The following is a 25,323-nucleotide window of genomic DNA, read 5'->3' as shown; positions in this document are numbered from 1 at the left end:
TTCTGTACAATACATGACATGCAATTGCATGGTTTTTCAACGTCCCTGAAACTGTTTCACAATCACTTTACTACCACTATGATTTGACTTTCAAATGGCTATTAATAAGTGAATGTATTTTATGTACTGTAAACCAGTCAACGCTGAAGAGACAAAAAATTGTCCCAGCAGTGAGGATTCCCTATTGGAGATTGGTCAGGCAGTCCGAGGGAAGAGGAAAAGCTCAGGGAAGACTTGAAAACAGGACTTCAAAGGAAGAAAAATCACCTGAATGACAATTGGAACGCTCCAACAGGAATCTGTTCCCAAAACTTCATAAATAACAAGGTTGTCAACAAACAAGCAAACAAAGTTGTATAGCGGCAGAATAAGATACCGGGTAGGGAGTGGGCTATTTCATTAAGTTTTTCACTCACCATGTTTATTCTGAAAAATGTCTGTGCTCACTCTGGTAGGCTATGGACAAACATTAAGAATAAGCTACGTGGTGAGTTGATGTCTATTCAGCAGCTAGTTAGCAAGGTGAATTGATCTAATTTGTATGCGTTGTTTTTGGCAACCTTGTACTTTACAAAGTTTTTGGCACAGATTCCTGTTGGAACGTTCCAATTATACCCACCCCCACAGTACTGTCACAGAGCCAGAGAGATGCTTTGAAAATGGCATAAATGTCAAGATATTCTGTTCTCCTTAATAATAGGATGGTGTCATCTATGGCTATTCCATGTCAGGCTTTGTGGTTAATGTGTCCACCCTTAGATTGGAAGGTTGGGGGTTCAATCCCCAGTCAAGTTATACCAAAGACTCAAATGAGACCTGATGGATCTGCTTGGCTTTCAGCACTAAGGAAATGGATTGGGGGTAAGGCCCTGCGGCAGACTAGCATCCTGTCTAGGGGGTATACTTTTACATCAAGCTGCCTAACGATATACAGAAACAGGAGATAGGCTCTTGCCCTATGGGTCGTTATGGCTTGTTAAGGCTTACTTACTTTTACTATGCCAGTTTGGGATCAAGGATTTGAAGACTCTTCAACCAAACTGGGTGTTGGGATGTTGTTTGGAACTACCGGGCCTGTAACTTCATGCGAGACATGAAAGCGGGGCAGCAAGTATTCTTCTAGCACAGTAACTGCAAGGAGCCTGGAATATCTGGAGTTATGAAGGTGAGCCTCTACCTGTTCCTATTTCTGTTGGTTGTATTTCAGGTATGGTGCCTCTCACCTGCTTTCTCTTTTCCAGATTGTAAAGGAGTCCTATGTGGACCACAGTCAGTTTGACAAGAAAGATGTCCATTACGACACCTCCAGCAAGGCAGACAACCCCAGATGGAGTATGGTATGAATGATTTCATGTTTACATTTGTTTGTGTTCCAAATGGCTTGAGATCAAGATACATCACTGATATGTAACAGGCTTTTTTTTTTAAATCACAATCCAATTTAGTCTGTACTAGTACTCTGCTGGCTTGTTTAATGTTTGACTGCTAGGTTGGTGTCCAGTTTGAGAGGATGTTGAAGTGCTTTATTCCTCTGTCTGAGTTGAAGAAGACCCACCTGCAGCACAAGGCGGGCCCCTGAATGGCATGGCTCTCTTCACCAGGGCCAGGCTGTCTGTCCAGCCCCTCACCAGTGTTATGTGGAGATCAGTGACACTAAGTAATATGGTTGTCAGATCTCCACCTCATCATATTTTACAAAGCTTTTGTCTAAGTAAAATCATATATTTAAAGAAATTCAAATGAGTTTGGAGGACAAAGACCCACTGAAGATTTGGACAAGATGATGATGATGCTGCTGATGCTAATATGATGTTTACTGTCTATTGAACCATTGTGCTTGTATTGAATGAAAATTGGCTCAAGGTTTCTGTTTGTCAGACACCCTGGATGGAGTTTATTTCTAATATAATATGTTTATATTAAGACAGTTCATGTGTTTGCCCTCACTATCTATAAAGGAGATAATTTCAGTCTAAACATGCAACATTTTCATTTCCAAGGTAATCGATCATTCCATCAGTCCATTGAAATATTTATCAGGTGCAAGCAAATTATTTCTATAGCAAAACAAGTCTGTGGATAACAATGCATATGGCATCAATTTATTTCAGTTTTGGGGAAGGGGCTATAATTAGTAATTTGCAGAGCACAAAAAAATACAGAAATTTCAGGCTAAAAGAAGTGTTAAACGTATTGAGGCAACAGGATTTAATTCGCTAGATACACTTAGGCACGACATTTCAAGTCTAACGTGGACGATACAGAAGACTTCTTAATATCAGACCTCAAATACAAGCACTTACAATCCCTGCCTAACAGTATTGGAATGCTTAAGTAAAGCATGTGAATTTAATGGTCATATTGTGACCATCTGTATGCTATTCACTGTACATGATGGTATAAGAGGGTGAGAGTTCTATAGCTCTTATTTGCAGGACTTTAAAATTAATGGGTTAGTAATACTTTATCTAGCCCTCTCACTCAAAGAAATTGGATGACACTTCCAATGCAGTAGAAACCTTCCATTGATCTCACTGCAATCATTACATAAGGACTGAGAGGAGAATGTGTATGTGGAGAAGCAATGGACATATCTGTGCAAAGATACAATTTCAGATTTCATTATGACAGACCACATTAAAATGTCAGGAATGCATTTGACTGGGTATGGAATGTTTTCAAAATGCATTGCTGTTACTCATGACTAACTCCCTATGACAATAGTGTTGTATACGGAGTTAGAATCCATTCATATAAAGCTAAAGCTAGAAATATATTTTGTGACAAAGAAAGTTGATAGATTGATGACAGATAACAGGGTATAATATTCAATTTCTAGGGTATCACGCACAGGGGGAGATCTAAAGTGGCCGGCTTTACTTTCACCGGATATGTGTGTTGATGGAGTTGACCTGCAGCGGAATTTTAGGCCCCTGTAATGCCTCATGCAGGCTTCTTTTTCATTGTTCAGGTGTTTACCTCTAGACTTCCCTTCATCCTTCCTTTATTCAGCAGCCCTAATAAACAGAGGGCTACTTTATCAGTGATCATGTGAGCTGACAGGTGACCCCACTACTTTTCCACAGACACTGCCAGTCTTCTGCGAGGAGAATGAGTGGAGGCAGCTTTAGGCGCTGTCTTCCCTAGCCGCCTTCTCCAGAGCACTCTCTGAGCTGACTGAGCCCTCGAACCGCTGGGCTCCGATGGTGGCCTGGCTCGACATGCTCTTCCTCACCACATCCCCTTTCCTCCACAGTGTGATTTCCTGATTGAGAAGGAAGTGATCATGAACTCATTGTCTTAATCACTAAATCATTTCCATAGGGACACATTTACTGCTAGGTAGGAATGCAATATATAATGTGCATCACAGTGAACAATGGATACACCATGTTGAACCTGACACCTGATAAATTCCCTCTATAAGGACACACAATTTCATCTGGGATCACTGCTAACAGTTACCCATCAGAAGCCACTGTTCTATACCTGCTGTTTGAAGTAGCGTCTCTCCTCCTCATCAATCAGCACCAGATTAAGGTAGTAACGCACAGAGAACTTCTTATTGATATCTCGCATGGTAGGGGTCATCTCATAGCCAGCCAGAAACAACCGGATTGGAATTGACTCTCCTTAAACATAATTAAAACACCCAGTTAGACCTGATAGGTAGTTTGAGTATTGCAATTTTCAAAAGCATACAATCTTCACTATATCCTTTACCTCGGACAGGAGCTCCATCCATGATCTCATATTTGGCGATGGTGTCATTTTCATGGTATACACTAGGACCGGTGCCAGTTGTCTCCCTTTTGATTATGTCAATCTCCATGTGCTTGATTTTAATCCGCACCAGCAGGAAGTAGATCTTACCCACAATGACGTCTTTCAGGTGGTACCTGTGAAAGACAGGAAGGATTGTCACAGGACTGCTCTGCCGCAAAGACAAATAGTCAAAGGAAAGGTTCTAAGCTACAATGATTTCTGCATGTTCCTGTGACTAGGAGAGGTGGCATTTTGTTATTTTGTAAATTCACAAAAAAAATTGAGGTGACAGGGTACTGAAAAAATGTATCTCTTTCAGCCTTACTTGGATTTGTTGTACTCAAACTCAATGTGGAGACAGTCTTCGATCCCAACTTCCATTTTTATTGACGAGTTGAGCTCTGGGTAAGTGCTGAGTGTGTGCACCACAATATCCATCTCTTTACTGATGTCATTCAGTCTCCTGCTCACCGTAGCGCGCAGAAAATACCTGCAAGTACAACCAACAGACACTGAGCAAACCTGCTGTAATCTCAACAGATGTCATCCAACAACATATCTCATTGCCCCCATTATCATAACCACTAATCATGATTTGTGTGTGTAATGCAAGACATTGAGCATATGAAGCACACAAACATTACTCTTGCTGAGGATGTAGTGCTAGGCACATGACTGACGGGTCAAAGGGGATCTCGGGTTAAAAAGTGAGCCATAAGGTAGTAGTTATTTTGGCAGAGAATGTTCAGGCTGAATGTTTCCTTACCGTAGCTTCACATTCTGGCCTGTGTATGACTCATAGGGCTTCTCAACATGGGTGAACTCAAAGTCGAAGGTCTGTGACTGAGTAAGCTCACCAGGCCTTGCCAGATCTTTCACCAGGGAGACAAACTCATGATGGTTTCCTCTGTCGTAGTACAGCTCTGTGAAGGAAGGACAGGTATACACTTCAGACATTGCAAAATAATCACTCCCATAGAAGAATGCATCTAGGCCTATTGGCACACTGTTGTTAACTAAAAAGTACAACATAAAGCGACATTGCATTTATTATGATTCATTTGGAATAGATATCACTGCATTAAACTAAGAACACTCACCAATCTGGCCTACAAATTCGATTTTGATGCCTTGATGTTCCAGTCTTTTCCCAGGGTTCTTCAGTGTAACGTTGACCTTTCCTGCCACAGTCTCCCCATCATAAAATAAGAAATATTTGTCCTTCTTCCCATCTTCAGTCTTATGTTCAGCCTTTTTTCTCGTCTCAGCATCAGTCAGAACTACATCAATTTCTGCACTTTGGCCAAAACTGAAGAAACTCATGCTTGTTATTTTCTGGCCCGTTTTATGAACAAGGTTAAGATTGATCGGGTCTGAACAGATCTTTTAAGACCAATTTAGGTGACACTTTCAGTGACCTATTTCTTACTGAAGTAAATTCTGTCGTTCATTCGAAATGACGGAAAGTGCAAAAACACCGACTTGTTTGTTACCAGCAATGATCACAGAACGTAGTAATTCTGCTTATAGTCAGCACATGCAGATGGGAGGTCTGGACAAATATGCAAATGTTATCGTTATTTTACCTTTATATTTCTTCTCAAATTCAATTGAATTAAATTACACACAGCACCATGTCTTCATATCCCTTTCGATGAAATAGCCTAAATACTACAAAACATGTCGCATGGTGATATCCACAAACACTGAAGAATGTTGCGTTTCCCTCGAACTCAAGATGTATCCGTCATTCAGACACCGATTAACAATGTAGTGAGTCTTGATTGTTTCCTTTAGAACGTTATTCACGTTAAATTGTATATTTCCTGAAAAAGCATAATATTGCAAGCGATCATTTCCTATGTTGTTGCACTTCCGGGGTTGTCTGGTTGACTGCATTATTTTTCAAAATAAAAGTTAAACTCTTCTGTAGTCATTTGCAAAACAAAAGTCTCAACAATACAATAAATACAGTTACTAATGTTATTTGTGTCTTTATTGACAAAATGAAGTAAGCATAACAGTATCCATTACTTGCACTACAACGAACATTTTACATTTTACAACAGTTCCTGAGTAGTGTTATTTAACAAAATAACCATGTTTCAAAAAGTCATTTTTAACAATTTCAATTTGAAACATTGTTTCATACTTATATATTGTTACTGATAAACATGTATGTGTAGACATTTGTTTCTAAAAAAGTTGTATTGCCTGTATATCCATTAATATTGTATATTGTGTTCATAAAGAAAATACAGTTAATTGTGAGTCAAAACTGGACAATATGTCCAATATTCATAAAGTACGTAATTAGTAAGCAAAGAAGGTCACTTATACAGACACGGCACTCTGAAAAAAATCATAATTACTTGATATAATCATAATAATACATCTTAACTAGCAGCATTATTATGGGATTATACTGTATAACTGTAATATGTTTCTTTGTTATTCTGAACGCAGAGAATAAAGTCAGTTGGCTTTTAAGCACAACAGACAGTTTCATTGTGCCCCTTGGCTCTGCATGTAAAATATTTCATCAGCTTTTTAAACATGCCCCACTCATTATCTGTATGTATGTACAGTGGGGCAAAAAAGTATTTAGTCAGCCACCAATTGTGCAAGTTCTCCCACTTAAAAAGATGAGAGAGGCCTGTAATTTTCATCATAGGTACACTTCAACTATGACAGACAAAATGAGAAAAAATAATCCAGAAAATCACATTGTAGGATTTTTAATGAATTTATTTGCAAATTATGGTGGAAAATAAGTATTTGGTCACCTACAAACAAGCAAGATTTCTGGCTCTCACAGACCTGTAACTTCTTCTTTAAGAGGCTCCTCTGTCCACTCATTACCTGTATTAATGGCACCTGTTTGAACTTGTTATCAGTATAAAAGACACTTGTCCACAACCTCAAACAGTCACACTCCAAACTCCACTATGGCCAAGACCAAAGAGCTGTCAAAGGACACCAGAAACAAAATTGTAGACCTGCACCAGGCTGGGAAGACTGAATCTGCAATAGGTAAGCAGCTTGGTTTGAAGAAATCAACTGTGGGAGCAATTATTAGGAAATGGAAGACATACAAGACCACTGATAATCTCCCTCGATCTGGGGCTCCACGCAAGATCTCACCCCGTGGGGTCAAAATGATCACAAGAACGGTGAGCAAAAATCCCAGAACCACACGGGGGGACCTAGTGAATGACCTGCAGAGAGCTGGGACCAAAGTAACAAAGCCTACCATCAGCAAGGGCATTGAAAATGAAATGTGGCTGGGTCTTACAGCATGACAATGATCCCAAACACACCGCCCGGGCGAAGGAGTGGCTGCGTAAGAAGCATTTCAAGGTCCTGGAGTCTCCAGATCTCAACCCCATAGAAAATCTTTGGAGAGAGTTGAAAGTCCGTGTTGCCCAGCAACAGCCCCAAAACATCACTGCTCTAGAGGAGATCTGCATGGAGGAATGGGCCAAAATACCAGCAACAGTGTGTGAAAACCTTGTGAAGATTTACAGAAAACGTTTGACCTCTGTCATTGCCAACAAAGGGTATATAACAAAGTATTGAGATAAACTTTTGTTATTGACCAAATACTTATTTTCCACCATAATTTGCAAATAAATTCATTAAAAATCCTACAATGTGATTTTCTGGATTTTTGTTTTCTCATTTTGTCTGTCATAGTTGAAGTGTAACTATGATGAATTACAGGCCTCTCTCATCTTTTTAAGTGGGAGAACTTGCACAATTGGTGGCTGACTAAATACTTTCTTGCCCCACTGTATGTACAGTTGAACTTGAAAGTGTACATACACCTTAGCCAAATACATTTAAACTAAGTTTTTCACAATTCCTGACATTTAATCCTAGTAAAAATACCCTGTTTTAGGTCAGTTAGATCCACTTTATTTTAAGAATGTGAAATGCCAGAATAATAGTAGAGAATGATTTATTTCAGATTTTATTTCTTTCATCACATTCCCAGTGGGTCAGAAGTTTACATACACTCAATTAGTATTTGGTAGCATTGCCTTTAAATTGTTTAACCTGGGTCAAATGTTTCGGATAGCCTTCCACAAGCTTCCCACAATATGTTGGGTGAATTTTGGCCCATTCCTCCTGACAGAGGTGGTGTAACTGAGTCAGGTTTGTAGGCCTCCTTGCTCGCACACGCTTTTTCAGTTCTGCCCACAAATTATCTATAGGATTGAGGTCAGGGCTTTGTGATGGCCACTCCAATACCTTGACTTTGTTGTCCTTAAGCAATTTTGCCACAACGTTGGAAGTGTGCTTGGGGTCAATGTCCATTTGGAAGACCCATTTGCGACTAAGCTTTAACTTCCTGACATATCTTGAGATGTTGCTTCAATATATCCACATAATTTTCCTACCTCATGATGCCATCTATTTTGTGAAGTGCACCAGTCCCTCCTGCAGCAAAGCACCCCCACAACATGATGCTGCCACCCCCGTGCTTCACGGTTGGAATGGTGCTCTTCGGCTTGCAAGCCTCCCCCTTTTTCCTCCAAACATAACGATGGTCATTATGGCCAAACAGTTCTATTTTTGTTTCATCAGACCAGAGGACTTTTCTACAAAAAGTACGATCTTTGTCCCCATGTGCAGTTGCAAAACTTAGTCTGGCTTTTTTAATGGCGGTTTTGGAGAAGTTGCTTCTTCCTTGCTGAGCGGCCTTTCAGGTTGTGTCGATATAGGACTCATTTTACTGTGGATATAGATACTTTTATACCTGTTTCCTCCAGCATCTTCACAAGGTCCTTTGCTGTTGTTCTGGGATTGATTTGCACTTTTCGCACCAAAGTACGTTCATCTCTTGGAGACAGAACACGTCTCCTTCCTTAGCGGTATGACGGCTGCGTGGTCTCATGGTGTTTATACTTGCGTACTATTGTTTGTACAGATGGTTCATCCTCTCAAGGATGAAACAGACTAGTGGAAGTCTACAAAAAAAATTATGAGGTCTTGGCTGATTGCTTTTGATTTTCCCATGATGTCAAGCAAAGAGGCACTGAGTTTGAAGGTAGGCCTTGAAATACATCCACAGGTACACATCCAATTGACTCAAATTATGTCAATTAGCCGATCAGAAGCTTCTAAAGCCATGACAACATTTTCTGGAATTTTCCAAGCTGTTCAAAGGCACAGTCAACTTAGTGTATGAAAACTTCTGACCCACTGGAATTGTGATACAGTGAATTATAAGTGTAATAATCTGTCTGTAAACAATTGTTGGAAAAATGACTTGTGTCATGCACAAAGTAGATGTCCTAACTGACCAAAACTATAGTTTGTTAACAAGAAATTTGTGGAGTGGTTGAAATACGAGTTTTAATGACTCCAACCTAAGTGTATGTAAACTTCCGACTTCAACTGTATGTATGTATGTATGTATGTATGTATGTATGTATGTATGTATGTATGTATGTATGTATGTATGTATGTATGTATGCAGGTATGTATGTATATATGTATGTATGTATGTATGTATGTATGTATGTATGTATGTACGTACATATACATTACAAGTCGAAAGTTTGGACACTTACTCATTACAGGGTTTTTCTTTATTTTTGCTATTTTCTACATTGTAGAATAATAGTGAAGACATCAAAAATAAGAAATAACACATATGGAATCATGTAGTAACCCAAAAGGTGTTCAACAAATCAAAATATATTTTATATTTGAGATTCTTCAAAGTAGCCACCCTTTGCCTTGATGGCAGCTTTGAAAACTCTTGGCATTCTCTCAACCAGCTTCATGAGGTAGTCACCTAGAATGCATTTCAATGAACAGGTGTGCCTTGTTAAAAGTTAATTTGTGGAATTTCTTTCCTTCTTAATGTATTTGAGCCAATCAGTTGTGTTGTAACACGGTAGGTATACAGAAGACAGCCCTATTTGGTAATAGACCAAGTCCATATTATGGCAAGAACAGCTCAAATAAGCAAAGAGAGAGAAAGGACAGTCCATCATTACTTTAAGACATGAAGGTCAGTCAATACGGAACATTTGAAGAACTTCGAAAGTTTCTTCAAGTGCAGTCGCAAAAACCATCAAGTGCTATGATGAAACTGTCTCTCATGAGGACCGCCACAGGAAAGGAAGACCCAGAGTTACCTCTGCTACAGAGGATAAGTTCATTAGAGTTAGCAGACTCAGAAATTGCAGCCCAAATAAATGCTTCACAGAGTTCAAGTAACAGACACGTCTCAACATCAACTGTTCAGAGGTGACTGCGTGAATCAGGCCTTCTTGGTCGAATTGCTGCAAAGAAACCACTACTAAAAGACACCAATAATAAGAAGAGACTTGCTTGAGCCAAGAAACATGAGCAATGGACATTAGACCGGTGTAAATCTGTCCATTGGTCTGATGGGTCCAAATTTTAGATATTTGATTCCAACCGCCATGTCTTTGTGAGACAGAGTAGGTGAACGGATGATCTCCGCATGTGTAGTTCCCACCGTGAAACATGGAGGAGGTGTGATGGTGCTTTGCTGGTGACACTGTTAGGGATTTAGAATTCAAGGCACACTTAACCAGCATGGCTACCACAGCATTCTGCAGCGATAAACCTTCCCATCTGGTTTGCGCATAGTCCCACTATCATTTGTTTTTCAACAGGACAATGACCCAACACACCTCCAGGCTGTGTAAGGGCTATTTGATCAAGAAGGAAAGTGATGGAGTGCTGCATCAGATGACCTGGCCTCCATTAATCACCCGACCTCAACCCTATTGAGATGGTTTGGGATGAGATGGACCGCAAAGTGGAAAAGCAGCAAGTGCTCAGTATATGTGGGAACTCCTTCAAGACTGTTGGAAAAGCATTCCAGGTGAAGCTGGTTGAGAGAATGCCAAGCGTGTGCAAAGCTGTCATCAAGGCAAAGGTGGCTACTTTGAAGAATCTAAAATATATTTTGATTTGTTCAACACTTTTTTGGTTACTACATGATTCCATATGTGTTATTTAATAGTTTTGATGACTTCACTATTACTCTACATTGTAGAAAATAGTAAAAATAAAGAAAAACACTTCAATGAGTAGGTGTGTCCAAACTGGTACTACATACATACATATATAAATACATACATACATACATACATACATACATACATACATACATACATACATGCATACATACATACATGCATGCATACATGCATACAGCTGTTCAAAAGTTTGAGGTCACTTAGAAATGTTCTTGTTCTTGAAAGAATGCACTTTTTTTTGTCCATTAAAATAACATAAAATTGATCCCACAAATAATGATGCTCCAGATACTCAACTAGTCTAAAGAAGGCCAGTTTTATCGCTTCTTTAATCAGAACAACAGTTTTCAGCTGTGCTAACATAATTGTAAAAGGGTTTTATAATGATCAATTAGCCTTTTAAAATGATAAACTTGGATTAGCTAACACAACGTGCCATTGGACCACAGGAGTGATGGTTAATGATAATGGGCATTTGTACGCCTATTTAGATATTCCATAAAAAATCAGCCGTTTCCAGCTACAATAGTCATTTACAACATGAACAGTGTCTACACTGTATTTCTGATCAATTTGATGTTATTTTAATGGACAAAAAAATTGCATTTCTTTCAAAAACAAGGACATTTCTGTGACTCCAAACTTTTGAACGGTAGTGTATATATAAAACTATTGACACAACCTACCTTCATATTAACATAAACTAGTCCAGCTTGCATTCAGAGGTTATGAAATACTGTTTTTTTAAAACAGGTTTGTTGTACTTTGTAGAAATTTTAGGAAGTAAAAAACCTTGTTCGTCTAAAAACAGTATGGGGGAATGTTCCAGCATCAGTTAAGATGAACATGCTGGTGGAAGTTCAAAAGTCACAGCTTTAAAAAAAATCGTACTGTAATTGTAGTTACAGTAATGACTGAGGACAAAACATATTTGTGCTACAAAAAAAAGTAAACAGTGTACTAACAGGGACATGACGTTACAGTTGCCTATCAGAAAGCAAGATTGAAATAATGATTGATCTTTTTCATTATGATAACTTTGGCAAGCTTGTAGGTTCATGTGCAATGTTACAGCTCAAATTTCTCACACGAAGCCCCATTATGGGATTTGGCACGCTTTTGACTTCAGTGGGTCTCCTCTTCAGAGTGTCTCCTCTTCAGTGTGTCTCCTCTTCAGTGTGTCTCCTCTTCCTCTTCAGTGTGTCTCCGCTTCCTCTTCAGTGTGTCTCCTCTATCTCAGATGTCAAATGATAAATGATGATTTGTGACGGAAGTGACCCTGATGGAAATATAAATTATCAAAAAAATACATCCATCTGCAGTTGATAATTCTTTTCGTTTGTCATTTTTAATAATACATTGTGATTACACTTTAGCTCAATAATAATAATAATAATATAGAAAACACAATTAAGTTAATTTTATTCACCTCATCTGCTTCGGCATAGTCAACGCCATCATCCTGCGCTGGAAGTTTGTAGCTAAAACACACAATAAATCCTTAATTTCCACACAAAGATGTACTAAGCAAATCACTTCACATAATATGTCACTATTAAACTGGTCCATTTAGCTTTAAAAGCCCTGTACAGAACAATGGATGTCGATTAAGGCAGCCCCCCACACCTCTCTGATTCAGAGGGTTTGGGTTCAATGCGGATGACACATTTCAATTGCATGCATTCTGTTGCACAACTGACTAGGTATCCCCCTTTCCCTTTCAACCTATATCGTACTTTTTGGGTTAATTTTTACATTTCATTTTTAATAAAATGTTCTATTATGATCTATATTACTATTATTTTCACTGCATTGTTGGAAAGAGCTCTCAAGGTAAGAATTTCCCTGTACTGTTTTACACCTGTTGTATCCTGTGCACGTGGCAAATAAACTTTGAAACTTGAAACTAGAGGTCGACCGATTATGATTTTTCAACGCCGATACCGATTACTGGAGGACCAAAAAAAAGCCGATACCGATTAATCGGCCGATTTATATATATATATATATATATATATATAATGACAATTACAACAATGATGACAAATACAACAATACTGAATGAACAATAAACACTTTTATTTTAACTTAATAGAATACACAAATAAAATCTATTTGGTCTCAAATAAATAATGAAACATGTTCAATTTGGTTTAAATAATGCAAAAACACAGTGTTGGAGAAGAAAGTAAAAGTGCAATATGTGCCATGTAAATAAGCTAACGTTTAAGTTCCTTGCTCAGAACATGAGAACATATGAAAGCTGGTGGTTCAATATTCCCAGTTCTTCAATATTCCCAGTTCAGAAGTTTTAGGTTGTAGTTATTATAGGAATTAAGACGCGTCGACTATTTCTCTCTATACCATTTGTATTTCATATACCTTTGACTATTGGATGTTCGTATAGGCACTTTAGTATTGCCAGCCTAACCTCGGGAGTTGATAAGCTTGAAGTCAAACAGCGCTGTGCTTCAAGCATTGCTAAGAGCTGCTGGCAAACGCAGTAAAGTGATGTTTGAATGAATGCTTACGAGCCTGCTGGTGCCTACCACCGCTCAGTCAGACTGCTCTATCAAATATCAAATCAGACTTAATTATAATAGAATTAACACAGAAATACGAGCCTTTGGTCATTAATATGGTCAAATCCGGAAACTATAATTTAGAAAACAAAACGTTTATTCTTTCAGTGAAATACGGAACCGTTCTGTATTTTATCGAATGGGTGGCAACCCTAAGTCTAAATATTGCTGTTACATTGCACAACCTTCAATGTTATGTCATAATTATGTAAAAATCTGGCAAATTAATTACGATCTTCACACAGTTCGCAACGAGCCAGGCGGCCCAAACTGTTGAAGTGACATCATTTCCCTGTTAATATTGCCTGCTAACATGAATTTCTTTTAACTAAATATGCAGGTTTAAAAATATATACTTCTGTGTATTGATTTTAAGAAGGGCATTGATGTTTATGGTTAGGTACATTTGTGAAACGATTGTGCTTTTCTCGCGAATGCGCTTTTGTTAAATCATCACCCATTTGGCGAAGTTGAAGTAGGCTGTGATTCGATGATAAATTAACAGGCCCCACATTGATCATATGCAAAGCAGGACAAGCTAGTTAACCTAGTAATATCATCAACCATGTGTAGTTAACTAGTGATTATGAAGATTGATTGTTTTTTTATAAGATAAGTTTAATGCTAGCTAGCAACTTACCTTGGCTTCTTGCAGCCACAAGGTCCATTTGACGCTGCACTCGCGTAATAGGTGGTCAGCCTGCCACACAGTTTCCATGTGGAGTGCAATGTAATCGTCCATAATCGGCGTCCAAAAAGGCCGATTACCGATTGTTATGAAAACTTGAAATTGGCCCTAATGAATCGGCCATGCCGATTAATCGGTCGACCTCTATTTCAAACTGCATAGCCCTACTTACTTGGTTCCTGTGTGATCCTTGCCGGAGGAGAAGCAGTGATGTTTGTGTGCATGACAAACCCCCACCATCACAACAATGAATCCAGCCAATGCCGCCAACACCTTCAGGAAAATCCCCACAATGTCGACATCATCTGAAAATACAAACAGGGCATTTTGAGATGAGATCTGGGTAACATAAACCCAAACCCAAACCCATAAACACAATGCAGATAGCCCGGTTAGCCAATGTGCGGGAGCACTGGTTGGTCGGGCCAATTGAGGTAGTATGTACATGAATGTATAGTTAAAGTGACTATGCATATATGATAAACAGAGAGTAGCAGCAGCGTAAGAGGGGTTGGGGGGGGCACACAATACAAAAAGTCTGGGCAGCCCTTTGATTACCTGTTCAGGAGTCTTATGGATTGGGGGTAAAAACTGTTGGGAAGCCTTTTTGTTCTAGACTTGGCACTCCGGTACCTCTTGCCATGCGGTAGTAGAGAGAACAGTCTATGACTGGGGTGGCTGGGGTCTTTAACAATTTTTAGGGCCTTCCTCTGACACCGCCTGGTGTACAGGTCCTGGATGGCAGGCAGCTTAGCCCCAGTGATGTACTGGGCCGTACGCACTACCCTCTGTAGTGCCTTGCGGTCAGAGGCCGAGCAATTGCCGTACTAGGCAGTGATGCAACCAGTCAGGATGCTCTCGATGGTGCAGCTGTAGAACCTTTAAAGGATCTCAGGACCCATGCCAAATCTTTTTAGTTTCCTGAGGGGGAATAGGCTTTGTTGTGCCCTCTTCACGACTGTCTTGGTGTGTTTGGACCATTCTAGTTTGTTGTTGATGTGGACACCAAGGAACTTGAAACTCTCAACCTGCTCCACTACAGCCCCGTCGATGAGAATGGGGGCGTGCTCGGTCCTCCTTTTCCTGTAGTCCACAATCATATCCTTAGTCTTGGTTACGTTGAGGGATAGGTTGTTATTCTGGCACCACCCAGCCAGGTCTCTGACCTCCTCTCTATAGGCTGTCTCGTCGTTGTCGGTGATCAGGCCTACCACTGTTGTGTCGTCTGCAAACTTAATGATGGTGTTGGAGTCGTGCCTGGTCATGCAGTCGTGGGTGAACAGGAAGTACAGGAGGGGACTGAGCACGCACCCCTGCGGAGCTCCAGTGTTGAGGATCAGCATGGCAGATGTGTTGCTACCTACCCTCACCACCTGGGGGCGGCCCGTCAGGAAGTCCAGGATCCAGTTGCAGGGGGAGGTGTTCAGTCCCAGGATCCTTAGCTTAGAGATTGCATCATCTGTGGATCTGTTTGGGCGGTATGCAAACTGGAGTGGGTCTAGGGTTTCTGGGATAATGGTGTTGACGTGAACAATGACCAGCCTTTCAAAGCACTTCATGGCTACGGACGTGAGTGCTACGGGTCTGTAGTAATTTAGGCAGGTTGCCTTTGTGTTCTTGGGCACAGGGACTATGGTGGTCTGCTTGAAACATGTTGGTATTACAGACTCAATCAGGGACATGTTGAAAATGTCAGTGAAGACACCTGCCAGTTGGTCAGCACATGCCCGGAGCACACGTCCTGGTAATCTGTCTGGCCCCGCAGCCTTGTGTATGTTGACCTGTTTAAAGGTCTTACTCACGTCGGCTACGGAGAGCGTGATCACACAGTCGTCCGGAACAGCTGATGCTCTCATGCATGCCTCAGTGTTGCTTGCCTCGAAGCGAGCATAGAAGTGATTTAGCTCGTCTGGTAGGCTCGTGTCACTGGGCAGCAAGCGGCTGTGCTTCCCTTTGTAGTCTGTAATAGTTTGCAAGCCCTGCCACATAAGACGAGCGTCGGAGCCGGTGTAGTATGATTCAATATTAGCCCTGTATTGACACTTTGCATGTTTGATGGTTCGTCGCAGGGCATAGCAGGATTTCTAGAGTCCCGCACCTTGAAAGCGGCAGCTCTACCCTTTAGCTCAGTGCGAATGTTGCCTGTAATCCATGGCTTCTGGTTGGGGTATGTACGTACAGTCACTGTGGAGATGACGTCCTCGATGCACTTATTGATAAAGCCAGTGACTGATGTGGTGTACTCCTCAATGCCATCGGAAGAATCCCGGAACATGTTCCAGTTTGGGATAGCAAAACAGTCCTGTAGTTTAGCATCTGCTTCATCTGACCACTTTTTTATAGACCGAGTCACTGGTGCTTCCTGCTTTAATTTTTGCTTGTAAGCAGGAATCAGGAGGATAGAATTGTGGTCAGATTTACCAAATGGAGGGGGAGAGCTTTGTACGCGTCTCTGTGTGTGGAGTACAGGTGATCTAGAATTTTTTTCCCTCTGGTTGCACATTTAACATGTTGATAGAAATTTGTTAGAAATTATTTCAGTTTCCCTGCATTAAAGTCTCCGGCCTGTAGGAGCGCCGCCCCTGGGTGAGTGCTTTCCTGTTTGCCTATTTCCTTATACAGCTGACTGAGTGCGGTCTTAGTGCCAGTATCTGTCTGTGGTTGTAAATAAACAGCCACGAAAAGTATAGCTGAAAACTCTCTAGGCAAGTAGTTTATCACAATATACTCTACTTCAGGCGAGCAAAATCTAGAGACTTCCTTAGATTTCATGCACCAGCTGTTGTTTACAAATATGCACAGACCGCCCCCCCCCTCGTCTTACGGAGTGTGCTGTTCTATCTTGCCGGTGCAGCATATATCCCGCTAGCTGAATATCCATGTCGTCATTCAGCCACGAGTCCGTGAAACATAGGATATTACAGTTTTTGATGTCCCGTTGGTAGGATATTCGTGATCGTACCTCGTCTAATTTATTGTCCAATGAATGCACGTTGGCGAGTAGTATTGATGGTAACGGCAGCTTTCCCACTCGCCTTCTCCGGGTCCTGACAAGGCATCCGGCTCTTTGTCCTCTGTACCTGGGTCGCTTCCTCTTGCAAATAACGGGGATGTAACGGGGATGTAAACAATACATAGTTGCAGTAAGAATGTCAGTTGGGTGTTTAGCGCAGGATGGCCTACTCACAGACGTCCATCAGCTGTGTGGGACACTGTGCATGTCCAGCTACATTCTTTGCCTGGCAGTAATACTCCCCCGCATCCTCCTTTCTCATCCGGCGGAATTTCTGGAGGGAAAAACGCCAAAATCAACCCCAATACATCATACAGCTTTTCTCTTGTACCAACATCATCCAACAGTTGGATCTACTGTCTCATTAAACATGATATTCATGTATCTAGTTTCCGTTCAATCTCCATTGATTCCTTACCAGACCACCCGTGTCAGCGTTAATGGAGTAGGTGGAGTTGATGAACTTAGGGCTGCTCTTTGGGTCCTGGGGAAGCTCCTCGTTGTTACGGAACCAGCGGTACTGTGAGGCAGGGAAGCCCTCGTTCTCCAGGCAGCGCAGCTCAGAGGACGTGCCAACAGTCACCGCCACAGGCACACTGCACCTGGGCACCACAGGCTTTACTGCACAGACAATAAATAAATAATAATTGTACACAATGGTCCGACAGAAATTCGACTTCTGCTTTTTCCCAACTGCTCTGGAAGACACACATACACATAGGCAAAGGGCAGAGGTCATACTACGGCACCCAAAGAACAGTTTTCTTTCGAGAGAGAGTGAGCACACTTTACTTAGAAATAGACAACACTGAAAAAACACAGCAAACTCTACTACAGGATTAAAACATCGGTCAACAACACACTAGGCCTATACTGAGATTGACCAGCGGACACACATATATCTCAGGCTAATGACAAGGTGGGAGCTCTGCATTGGTTAAGTGACACGGGAATATGACAATACGACCTCACCCCTGACAGCAAGACTGATTAGAATTTCATCAAAGTGTTTGTGGTCATCAATGGCAGCGACCTCACAGCGGTACTCTGCAGTGTCTGCACGGCTGGTGTTGAGGATCAGTAGGTTGGCTGGCTGGATCAGCTGGGCTCTGTGCTCCAAGTCCCCTAATAGAGAGGCAAAAACACACTCCAATCTCTCATTTACTTACAGAGAATAATAACACAGTTCTTAGGCCAATATGGTGTTGGTAAGGTGCTTAAAAAAATAATAATCTTACCCGAAATTTGATTTTGAAAGTACACATAACTAGGGACGCCGTTTTGGATTTTCTTCCATTCGATTCTGGGGTTGTTTGTTGAGATGGACTCTATCAAGCAGGTCAACTCAATAGCTGGAAAGAAAACCGTGATACTACGATGTCAAAATACCGGCAGACAACAGAAGAGACTGGCAGACAGACGGGCAATGGAAGAAAAATAATTCAGAGAGAATTAGTCAGTGTTTCAGTGACTTACGTTCAAATTCATTTGCCCACACAGTCTTGTCTGTGGTTCGGAGGATTACCCCAAGTGATGGAATGTAGCCTGTAAAAGTCAACAAATAAGTGAGAAAAAAAAATTCGGACTGACAATCTTCAGAATTTTCATTCCAGGACAGTGCCAATTTTGCCAATGCCCGTTAAACAGATAGGCCTAAAGGATTAGAGGGTCAGGAGGTGTAGGCCTATAGCTACAGAGAGGGTGAGAAAGAGCCTTAGGGTCCAAATTAACAATTTCTCCAGAATAATTTATCATGTCTAGGTGGAGACAGGTGGAGCACATCTCAAGGGGAGCACAAGTCTCAGGATTAGTGTCGTTTCGTCACTTATCCTAACTCTACCAAACACTCTCAAATGAAACAATTGGGGGATATTTTAGTAACTCTTAAGTCTCCCTAAGTATAACACACAGTGAGTAATAAAAACAGTCCCTCCTTCTGTGTGGGCGTCAGCGATATTAAGGATTCCTAATGAGGGGTGAAATCAAGACTGAAATGTATTGGAGCACAATTCATCTGTGTATTAAGGACTTCCAAGGTATAATCCAGACAGATAAAAGCACTGCAGCTGATTTAAAATGTCTCTGGTTATCAATTCATGATGCACATGAAAGACAATTCCCTCGTATGCAAGATGGGCCTGTACTCCAATAACCTGGCGGTTTGGTGGAGAATAGGCTAGTTTTATTGTACGTCCCTCTCAGAGACTGTGAGAACACGTGTAAGCTTTTAGGATGGGTTTGAACACTGCCTCAAAGGCTTCAGCCAGCCCTGAGAGTGGAGAAAACATGTGTCCTGCCAAAGTGGAGCACTCAGTCATATTAGCTCAGCTGTGAGCGCTGATGAGATCCGACTCTCAGCTTCCGTCACAGCGACGGACTTTCAAACCCCTGTACATCATGAGCTATTTTTACAACAAAAAGTGACTGGCCATCCTGAGAGATACGAGGAGAGCTTGTCCAGCAAATCTTCCTCTGGTAAACAGAGCAGGGACAGCCTATCCCTGTAAAACCACTCATTAACCTCCAATTCCTTTACAATATACTTAGACTGAACATAATATGAATTACTAGTCTATAAATAGCTTAAACTACATGTCTCATTTTTTGCTGCCTACAAACAGACAGGCAGACCGTGTCCAAGCTTCACTGTATCCCCCCACCTGCATGAGGCTTTGTTGACCCAGACAGTTTTCAGACTGTGGGAGAGAATCTGTGGTTAATTAAGAAGACAATGGCTGATTGCTATTGTGTGCCTGGAATAAAAGCATGCCATAGCCGAAAGCTTTCCACTGTGTAGCCTACATAAAGAAAGGGATCTCTCTCTCAAAAGACCCAAGCTGTTGATCCAGTGCATCCATCCATCTATCTATATATTTTTTTTTAAACCCCTTTCCCAGACATTCCAGCACAGCCACTGTAAAAGCAGCCAAATCAAATTGTATTTGTCACATGCTTTGTAGACAGTAAAATGCTTACTTATGGATCCCCTGCGGATGAGTAAAAAGATAGAAAAAATGTAACAATTTTTTTTGTTGAAATAGTGACACAGTGAATAACAAATAAAAAGAATGAGTAAAAATAGCATGGCTATATATAGGGAGTGAAAACGAACATGGCGATATACAGGGAGTACCAGTGCTGAGTCTGTGTGTACACTATATATACAAATGTATACACCCCTTCAAATTAGTGGATTCGGCTATTTCAGCCACAGCCGTTACTGACAGGTGAATATAATCAAGCACACAGCTATCCAATCTCCATAGACAAACATTGGCACCATGCTCAATGCCAAGCATCGACTGGAGTGGTGTAAAGCTTGCCGCCATTGGACTCTGGAGCAGAGGAAACGAGTTCTCTGGAGTGATGAATCACGCTTCACCATCTGGCAGTCTGATGAACTAATCTGGGTTTGGCGGATGCCAGGAGAAGGCTTCCTGCCCCAATGCATAGTGACAACCGTAAAGTTTGGTGGAGGAGGAATAATGGTCTGGGGCTGTTTTTCATGGTTTGGGCTAGGCCCCTTAGTTCCAATTAAGGAAAATCTTAGCGCTACATCACACAATGATGTTCTAGATTAGTATGTGCTTCCAACTTCCAACTTCAGCATGACAATGTGCCCGTGCACAAAGCGAGGCTCATACAGCAATGGTTTTTTGAGGTCAGTATGAAAGAACTTGACTGGCCTGCACAGAGAACTGACCTCAACCCCATCAAACACCTTTGGGATGAATTGGAACGCCTAATTGCCCAACATCAGTACCCGACCTCACTAATGAAATTGTGGCTAAATGGAAGCAAGTCCCAGCAGCAATGTTCCAACCTCTAGTGGAAAGCCTTCCCAGAAGAGTGGAGGCTGTTATAGCAGCAAAGGGGGGACCAACTCCATATTAATGCCCATGCTTTTGGAATGAGATGTTCAACGAGCAGTGTCCACATACTTTTGGCCATGTAGTGTATGTGTGTGGGTATAGAGTCAGTGCAAGAGAGTCAATGCAGGTAATCCCGGTAGCCATTTGGTTAGCTATTTAGCAGACTTGTTTAGAATTCTTCTGGCTTAGGGGTAGAAGCTGTTCAGGGTCCTGTTGGTTCAACACTTGGTGCATTGGTACCGCTTGCCGTGCGGTAGCAGAGTCTTTAGCAGAATAAAATAATTCATACAATGAAATGTAGGCCTACCTGACAGCTTGGATGGAAATAACGGTTGACATCATCACATTTTGAGCGACAGATGAAGAGAGCTCAACGTTAGAAGATGCAAAAGCAGTGTGTACAACCTGTTCTCTATTTAAATATTAATGAAAAACTGCTGAGGATTGTGTGAGCGTTTCAATGTGATTATAACGCATGTATAAAGAAAATTAATTACCATCTAATAATTGTGTGGCTCATCCTCAGCATGTTTACACCCGGCCAAGCTACTACTAGTATGCTAGGATAGTAGGAAAACCGTTTAGCTAGTCAGCGCGATCATTTTCATAAAAAAAGCATTGCCATGTCTGCGAATGAATACATTTGCGATGCACAACATGTACCGTTACACTACACCTTATCTTAGTGGAAATGAAAATAACTTACCAAGAATCGAGTAAAGGATGAAAAAAGACATCAGTCGTTGTAACGCCATCTTGAAACGTCTGATTTATCGGTAATTCTGGCACACATAAACCATCTAGCTAGCTACATCACACGCAGTGCCTGGTCTGAAAGGGTGAACAGGCTGGTGGACGTTTCCATAGCTACAAGGGCATCAGGGCGGAAAAGGCATCGTCCCGAAACCGGAAATGCCTTTACATCTGTTTTATAATGATGGTGTCCAATAATGCAATTTCCTTAATGTGCAAAACAAGATTCATGCTCCTTAATTCTCTCTGATATATCCCATACGCAGCTTTGACCCCGAGAACGAATCAATGCAAATGTGATTCTCTGTGAACATGACAGGTTAAGGTGAGAGAAACGGTACACACTCTTTTCACAGCCATTTCGCCGGGTGGGTGGTGCTATACGTCACGGTGGGCGTGGGTTTCAAAGTGCTAGGACTGTCGGATGCGCGTCCACGTTCATCCGAGAACCCTCCACCTAGGACGTAATTCATAAATATAACTATGGTGGGTTTATAGTTTACAGTTGCACTTTAATATGAGTACATCATGTTGCTTTATTTGTACTAACAATAGCTAGCTACCAAGTGGCTGGACCAGTTTCCCCCAAAGTTAATTTGTAACGTCAAGTTTTGCTTGCTAGCCAACCAACAACGTCAATGCCGCTATCAAGCCAACCTACAAAATTTACTTGAATGAAATATATGAAACTGATCATGACTAAATTTAATCTAATTTCAATGCGATTATTTTGTCAACATATAAAAATTCCAGTATTGTGTCAATCACTAAGATTAATTATTTGCGTTGCTGGTTTAATTAAAAAACTCTTAATCTGATGGATTTTGGATGACCTTGGTTTTATTTATTTGTTTGAGAGCATATGCATGAGGCCAACGTTACCATATTATTTTTGAGGCACACATACACACCCAGTCTCACGATGATAGGCCATTTCTCAATTTTAAACAATGCGAAATTTGAATACAAAATATTTGTTTAGCATCTTTCTATTCTGTGGCTGCATGAAATAGCAAACATAATTACACTTGTTTACTTCATCTTTGTGTCTCCCTGATAAAACAGTAACATCCATTAATGTAGTTAGGCTTGGCCAAATTGCCAACCTGTGCTCTATGGCTTTAGTTGTGTGTTGAATAGATTCCATGATATGGATATATGATCCGCTGTCATTTTCTACATGACACCAGTCTTGTTCTTGACACTATGTGCAACCGTATGCGTGATGAAATCTATGCCAACTGTGATGTATAGCACCGAAATGGCATGAAAATTGTGTGCCCCTGAGAAAACCAAATGTTTGACTTTGTTCCATTCCAGCCATTACAATGACCCAATCCTCCTATAGCTCCTCCCACCTGCCTCCACTGATTTACGATATGTTACGAATTCCAATTTGTTGTGCTAACATTAGCTAGGTGTCTAACGCTAACTAGGTGGCTAACATTAGCTAGGCTGGGGGTTAGGGGTTAAAGTTAGGGGAAGGGTTAGCTAACATGCTAAGTAGTTGCAAAGTAACAGAAATCTAGTAAGTAGTTGCAAAGTTGCTAAAATGCTAAAGTTATCCGTGATTAGATTCAAACAGGCAACCTTTGGGTTGCTAGACCTTTGCTTAATATGCCCACCCATACATTTACTATGCTACGTCCAATCTATGAGACCAGGTTGTAAAATAAGATAAATGTGGACTGTCAAAGCAAAATATATTGTTGCCAGAATCTGGTCACACGTCTTCATTCTCTCATAAATCCACCAGGTGGAAGTATATGACCAAACATCACTGATTGTCATTCAATCATTATACTGTGTCATGTGTCACTCCAAACACACCCCACATACAGCACAATTCCTCTGTACTGTAGTCCCAATCAACACCCAGTGAATCATCTGCCCTTGTGCGAATTGCCTTAGGTCAGATAATATTATTAAGGGTTAATACGTGATTATTACAGTGTTATTGTAAACCAATGGTTTATAGTGGGGATTAGTTTATGGTTTATATCCCTTTACTCATAGGCTATATGCAAATCCATCAAATGATAGGCCTCGCTGACTTCCCCATTATTCTCAACAATCAATCTACAGTTGAAGTCGGAAGTTTACATACACCTTAGCCAAATACATTTCAACTCAGATTTTCACAATTCCTGAGATTTAATCCTAGTAAAAATTCACTGTTTTAGGTCAGTTAGGATCACCACTATTTTAAGAATGAGATCACCGCTATTTTAATAAATGTCAGAATAATAGTAGAGAGAATGATTTATTTCAGCTTTTATTTGTTTCATCACATTCCCAGTGGGTCAGAATTTTCATACACTCAATTAGTATTTGGTAGCATTGCCTGTTACGAGAATTATGTTCTCAATGTTCATAAACCCAATTCAATTAAACTACTCAGTCTGCAACCCGGAATTTGTAAGATACTGGTTGAATGAAACAGATGGAGGCCCAGCTATGATAGTCAAAATGTTTATTCACGGGCGCGCTAGTTCGTTGTACAAAACCATTCATTTTATACTAGCTCCTTACGTACATACTTTTGCACACAAACAGTAGGTATCCTACGCACATACTGTATCAATACCCAGCCGACAAAGATTAGGAACCGTGAGAAGCACTCACTGTCCTCCCTCAAATCTCTCAGTGGCCCCTAGCCAAGGTCGGCACCGAATCTTGCTCAGACAGTCTGTGTTTAAGATACTATAGAGACATATTGTACAGATATATTGTTTTACCCTAATTCTGACTAAAACTACACACATACTTTATTATAATTTTACTGACTAAGACTACACACATCATTAATAATAATTTGATGATTCTAATGTATTTCATTGATGATTCTAATCAATTACATACAATTATATAGTTTCAGGTAAAATATTCTAATCATTCATTTAAACATATAAATTCCATCAACAATCCACCGTTAATGACTAAATAATACACCCTGATACATCAATTGTATACAAGGATAATCCAAACCAATACATGTATGTACATTCGATATTCATCAATGACTGTTACAGGCCTATATCCAATCATAACGCTTCCTGTTAGGATTTTTATTACAATCTTCATAAAAAAACAGTCTAAACAATCCTATATAGTCTCATCCAACATTGGCTCCTCGTAGTTAAAAGAAACGGAGCCATCTCCTAGGCCTGGAGTCATCCCACTGGCCGGAGCTCGGAATCGGTCCGTAACTCACCATCTGTTGCGTCATTGACCTCTCCAGAGTCCTTGTAATCAAACCTTTCACACAGGGGACCAAACAACATCCACACAGAACCAAAACACTCATACAGGTGAAAGTTGCCCACAACACAGTGATGACATTTTTCCATTTCCCAAACATACTGTCAAACCAATTTGTAAGAGAATTATCCACCCCAGAGTTCTCTGCTAATTCGTGAGCTAATGTGGTTAAACCAGCCAGGGCCTTGGTCACTGATCCGTCTGGAGCTGTGTTATTAAAAAATAAACGTACAGCAATGAACCCCAATCATTCTACATACCCCACCCTTTTCTGCCAATGAACATATCGAGAGTCAGTCTATTTTACCAGGTCATGAGGGAGGTGGCAGATAATTGGTCAGAGAACCCCTTTACTGCATCC

At 40.8% G+C, this 25,323-nt stretch overlaps 2 protein-coding genes and 1 pseudogene across 2 annotated transcripts; 1 reads left to right on the top strand and 2 right to left on the bottom strand.

The window, feature by feature from the left end:
* The first annotated feature begins 930 nt into the window (after positions 1–930).
* LOC120028443 lies at positions 931–2,158 on the top strand (annotated as a pseudogene).
* Positions 2,073–5,643, bottom strand: LOC120028713 (vacuolar protein sorting-associated protein 26B-like). The gene is made up of 6 exons (XM_038973937.1): positions 4,866–5,643; positions 4,532–4,688; positions 4,091–4,255; positions 3,724–3,899; positions 3,490–3,632; positions 2,073–3,265 (listed from the first exon to the last, which is right to left on the bottom strand). Exons 1-6 carry the CDS (start codon positions 5,086–5,088, stop codon positions 3,128–3,130), a joined length of 1,002 nt encoding a protein of 333 aa, XP_038829865.1. The 5' UTR covers positions 5,089–5,643; the 3' UTR covers positions 2,073–3,127.
* Positions 5,644–11,722: 6,079 nt separating this feature from the next.
* On the bottom strand, positions 11,723–24,985 carry LOC120028442 (junctional adhesion molecule 3B-like). Its single transcript, XM_038973660.1, has 9 exons — positions 24,916–24,985; positions 18,553–18,621; positions 18,315–18,428; positions 18,049–18,201; positions 17,495–17,697; positions 17,251–17,350; positions 14,236–14,368; positions 12,223–12,274; positions 11,723–12,072 (listed from the first exon to the last, which is right to left on the bottom strand). Exons 1-9 carry the CDS (start codon positions 24,983–24,985, stop codon positions 12,037–12,039), a joined length of 930 nt encoding a protein of 309 aa, XP_038829588.1. The 3' UTR covers positions 11,723–12,036.
* Positions 24,986–25,323: the final 338 nt, after the last annotated feature.

Source organism: Salvelinus namaycush, chromosome 34 (assembly GCF_016432855.1).
Source record: "Salvelinus namaycush isolate Seneca chromosome 34, SaNama_1.0, whole genome shotgun sequence".
Classification (NCBI taxonomy): domain Eukaryota; kingdom Metazoa; phylum Chordata; class Actinopteri; order Salmoniformes; family Salmonidae; genus Salvelinus; species Salvelinus namaycush.
Note: the sequence above shows the minus strand (reverse complement) of the source record. Positions and strands in the feature narration are given on the sequence as shown.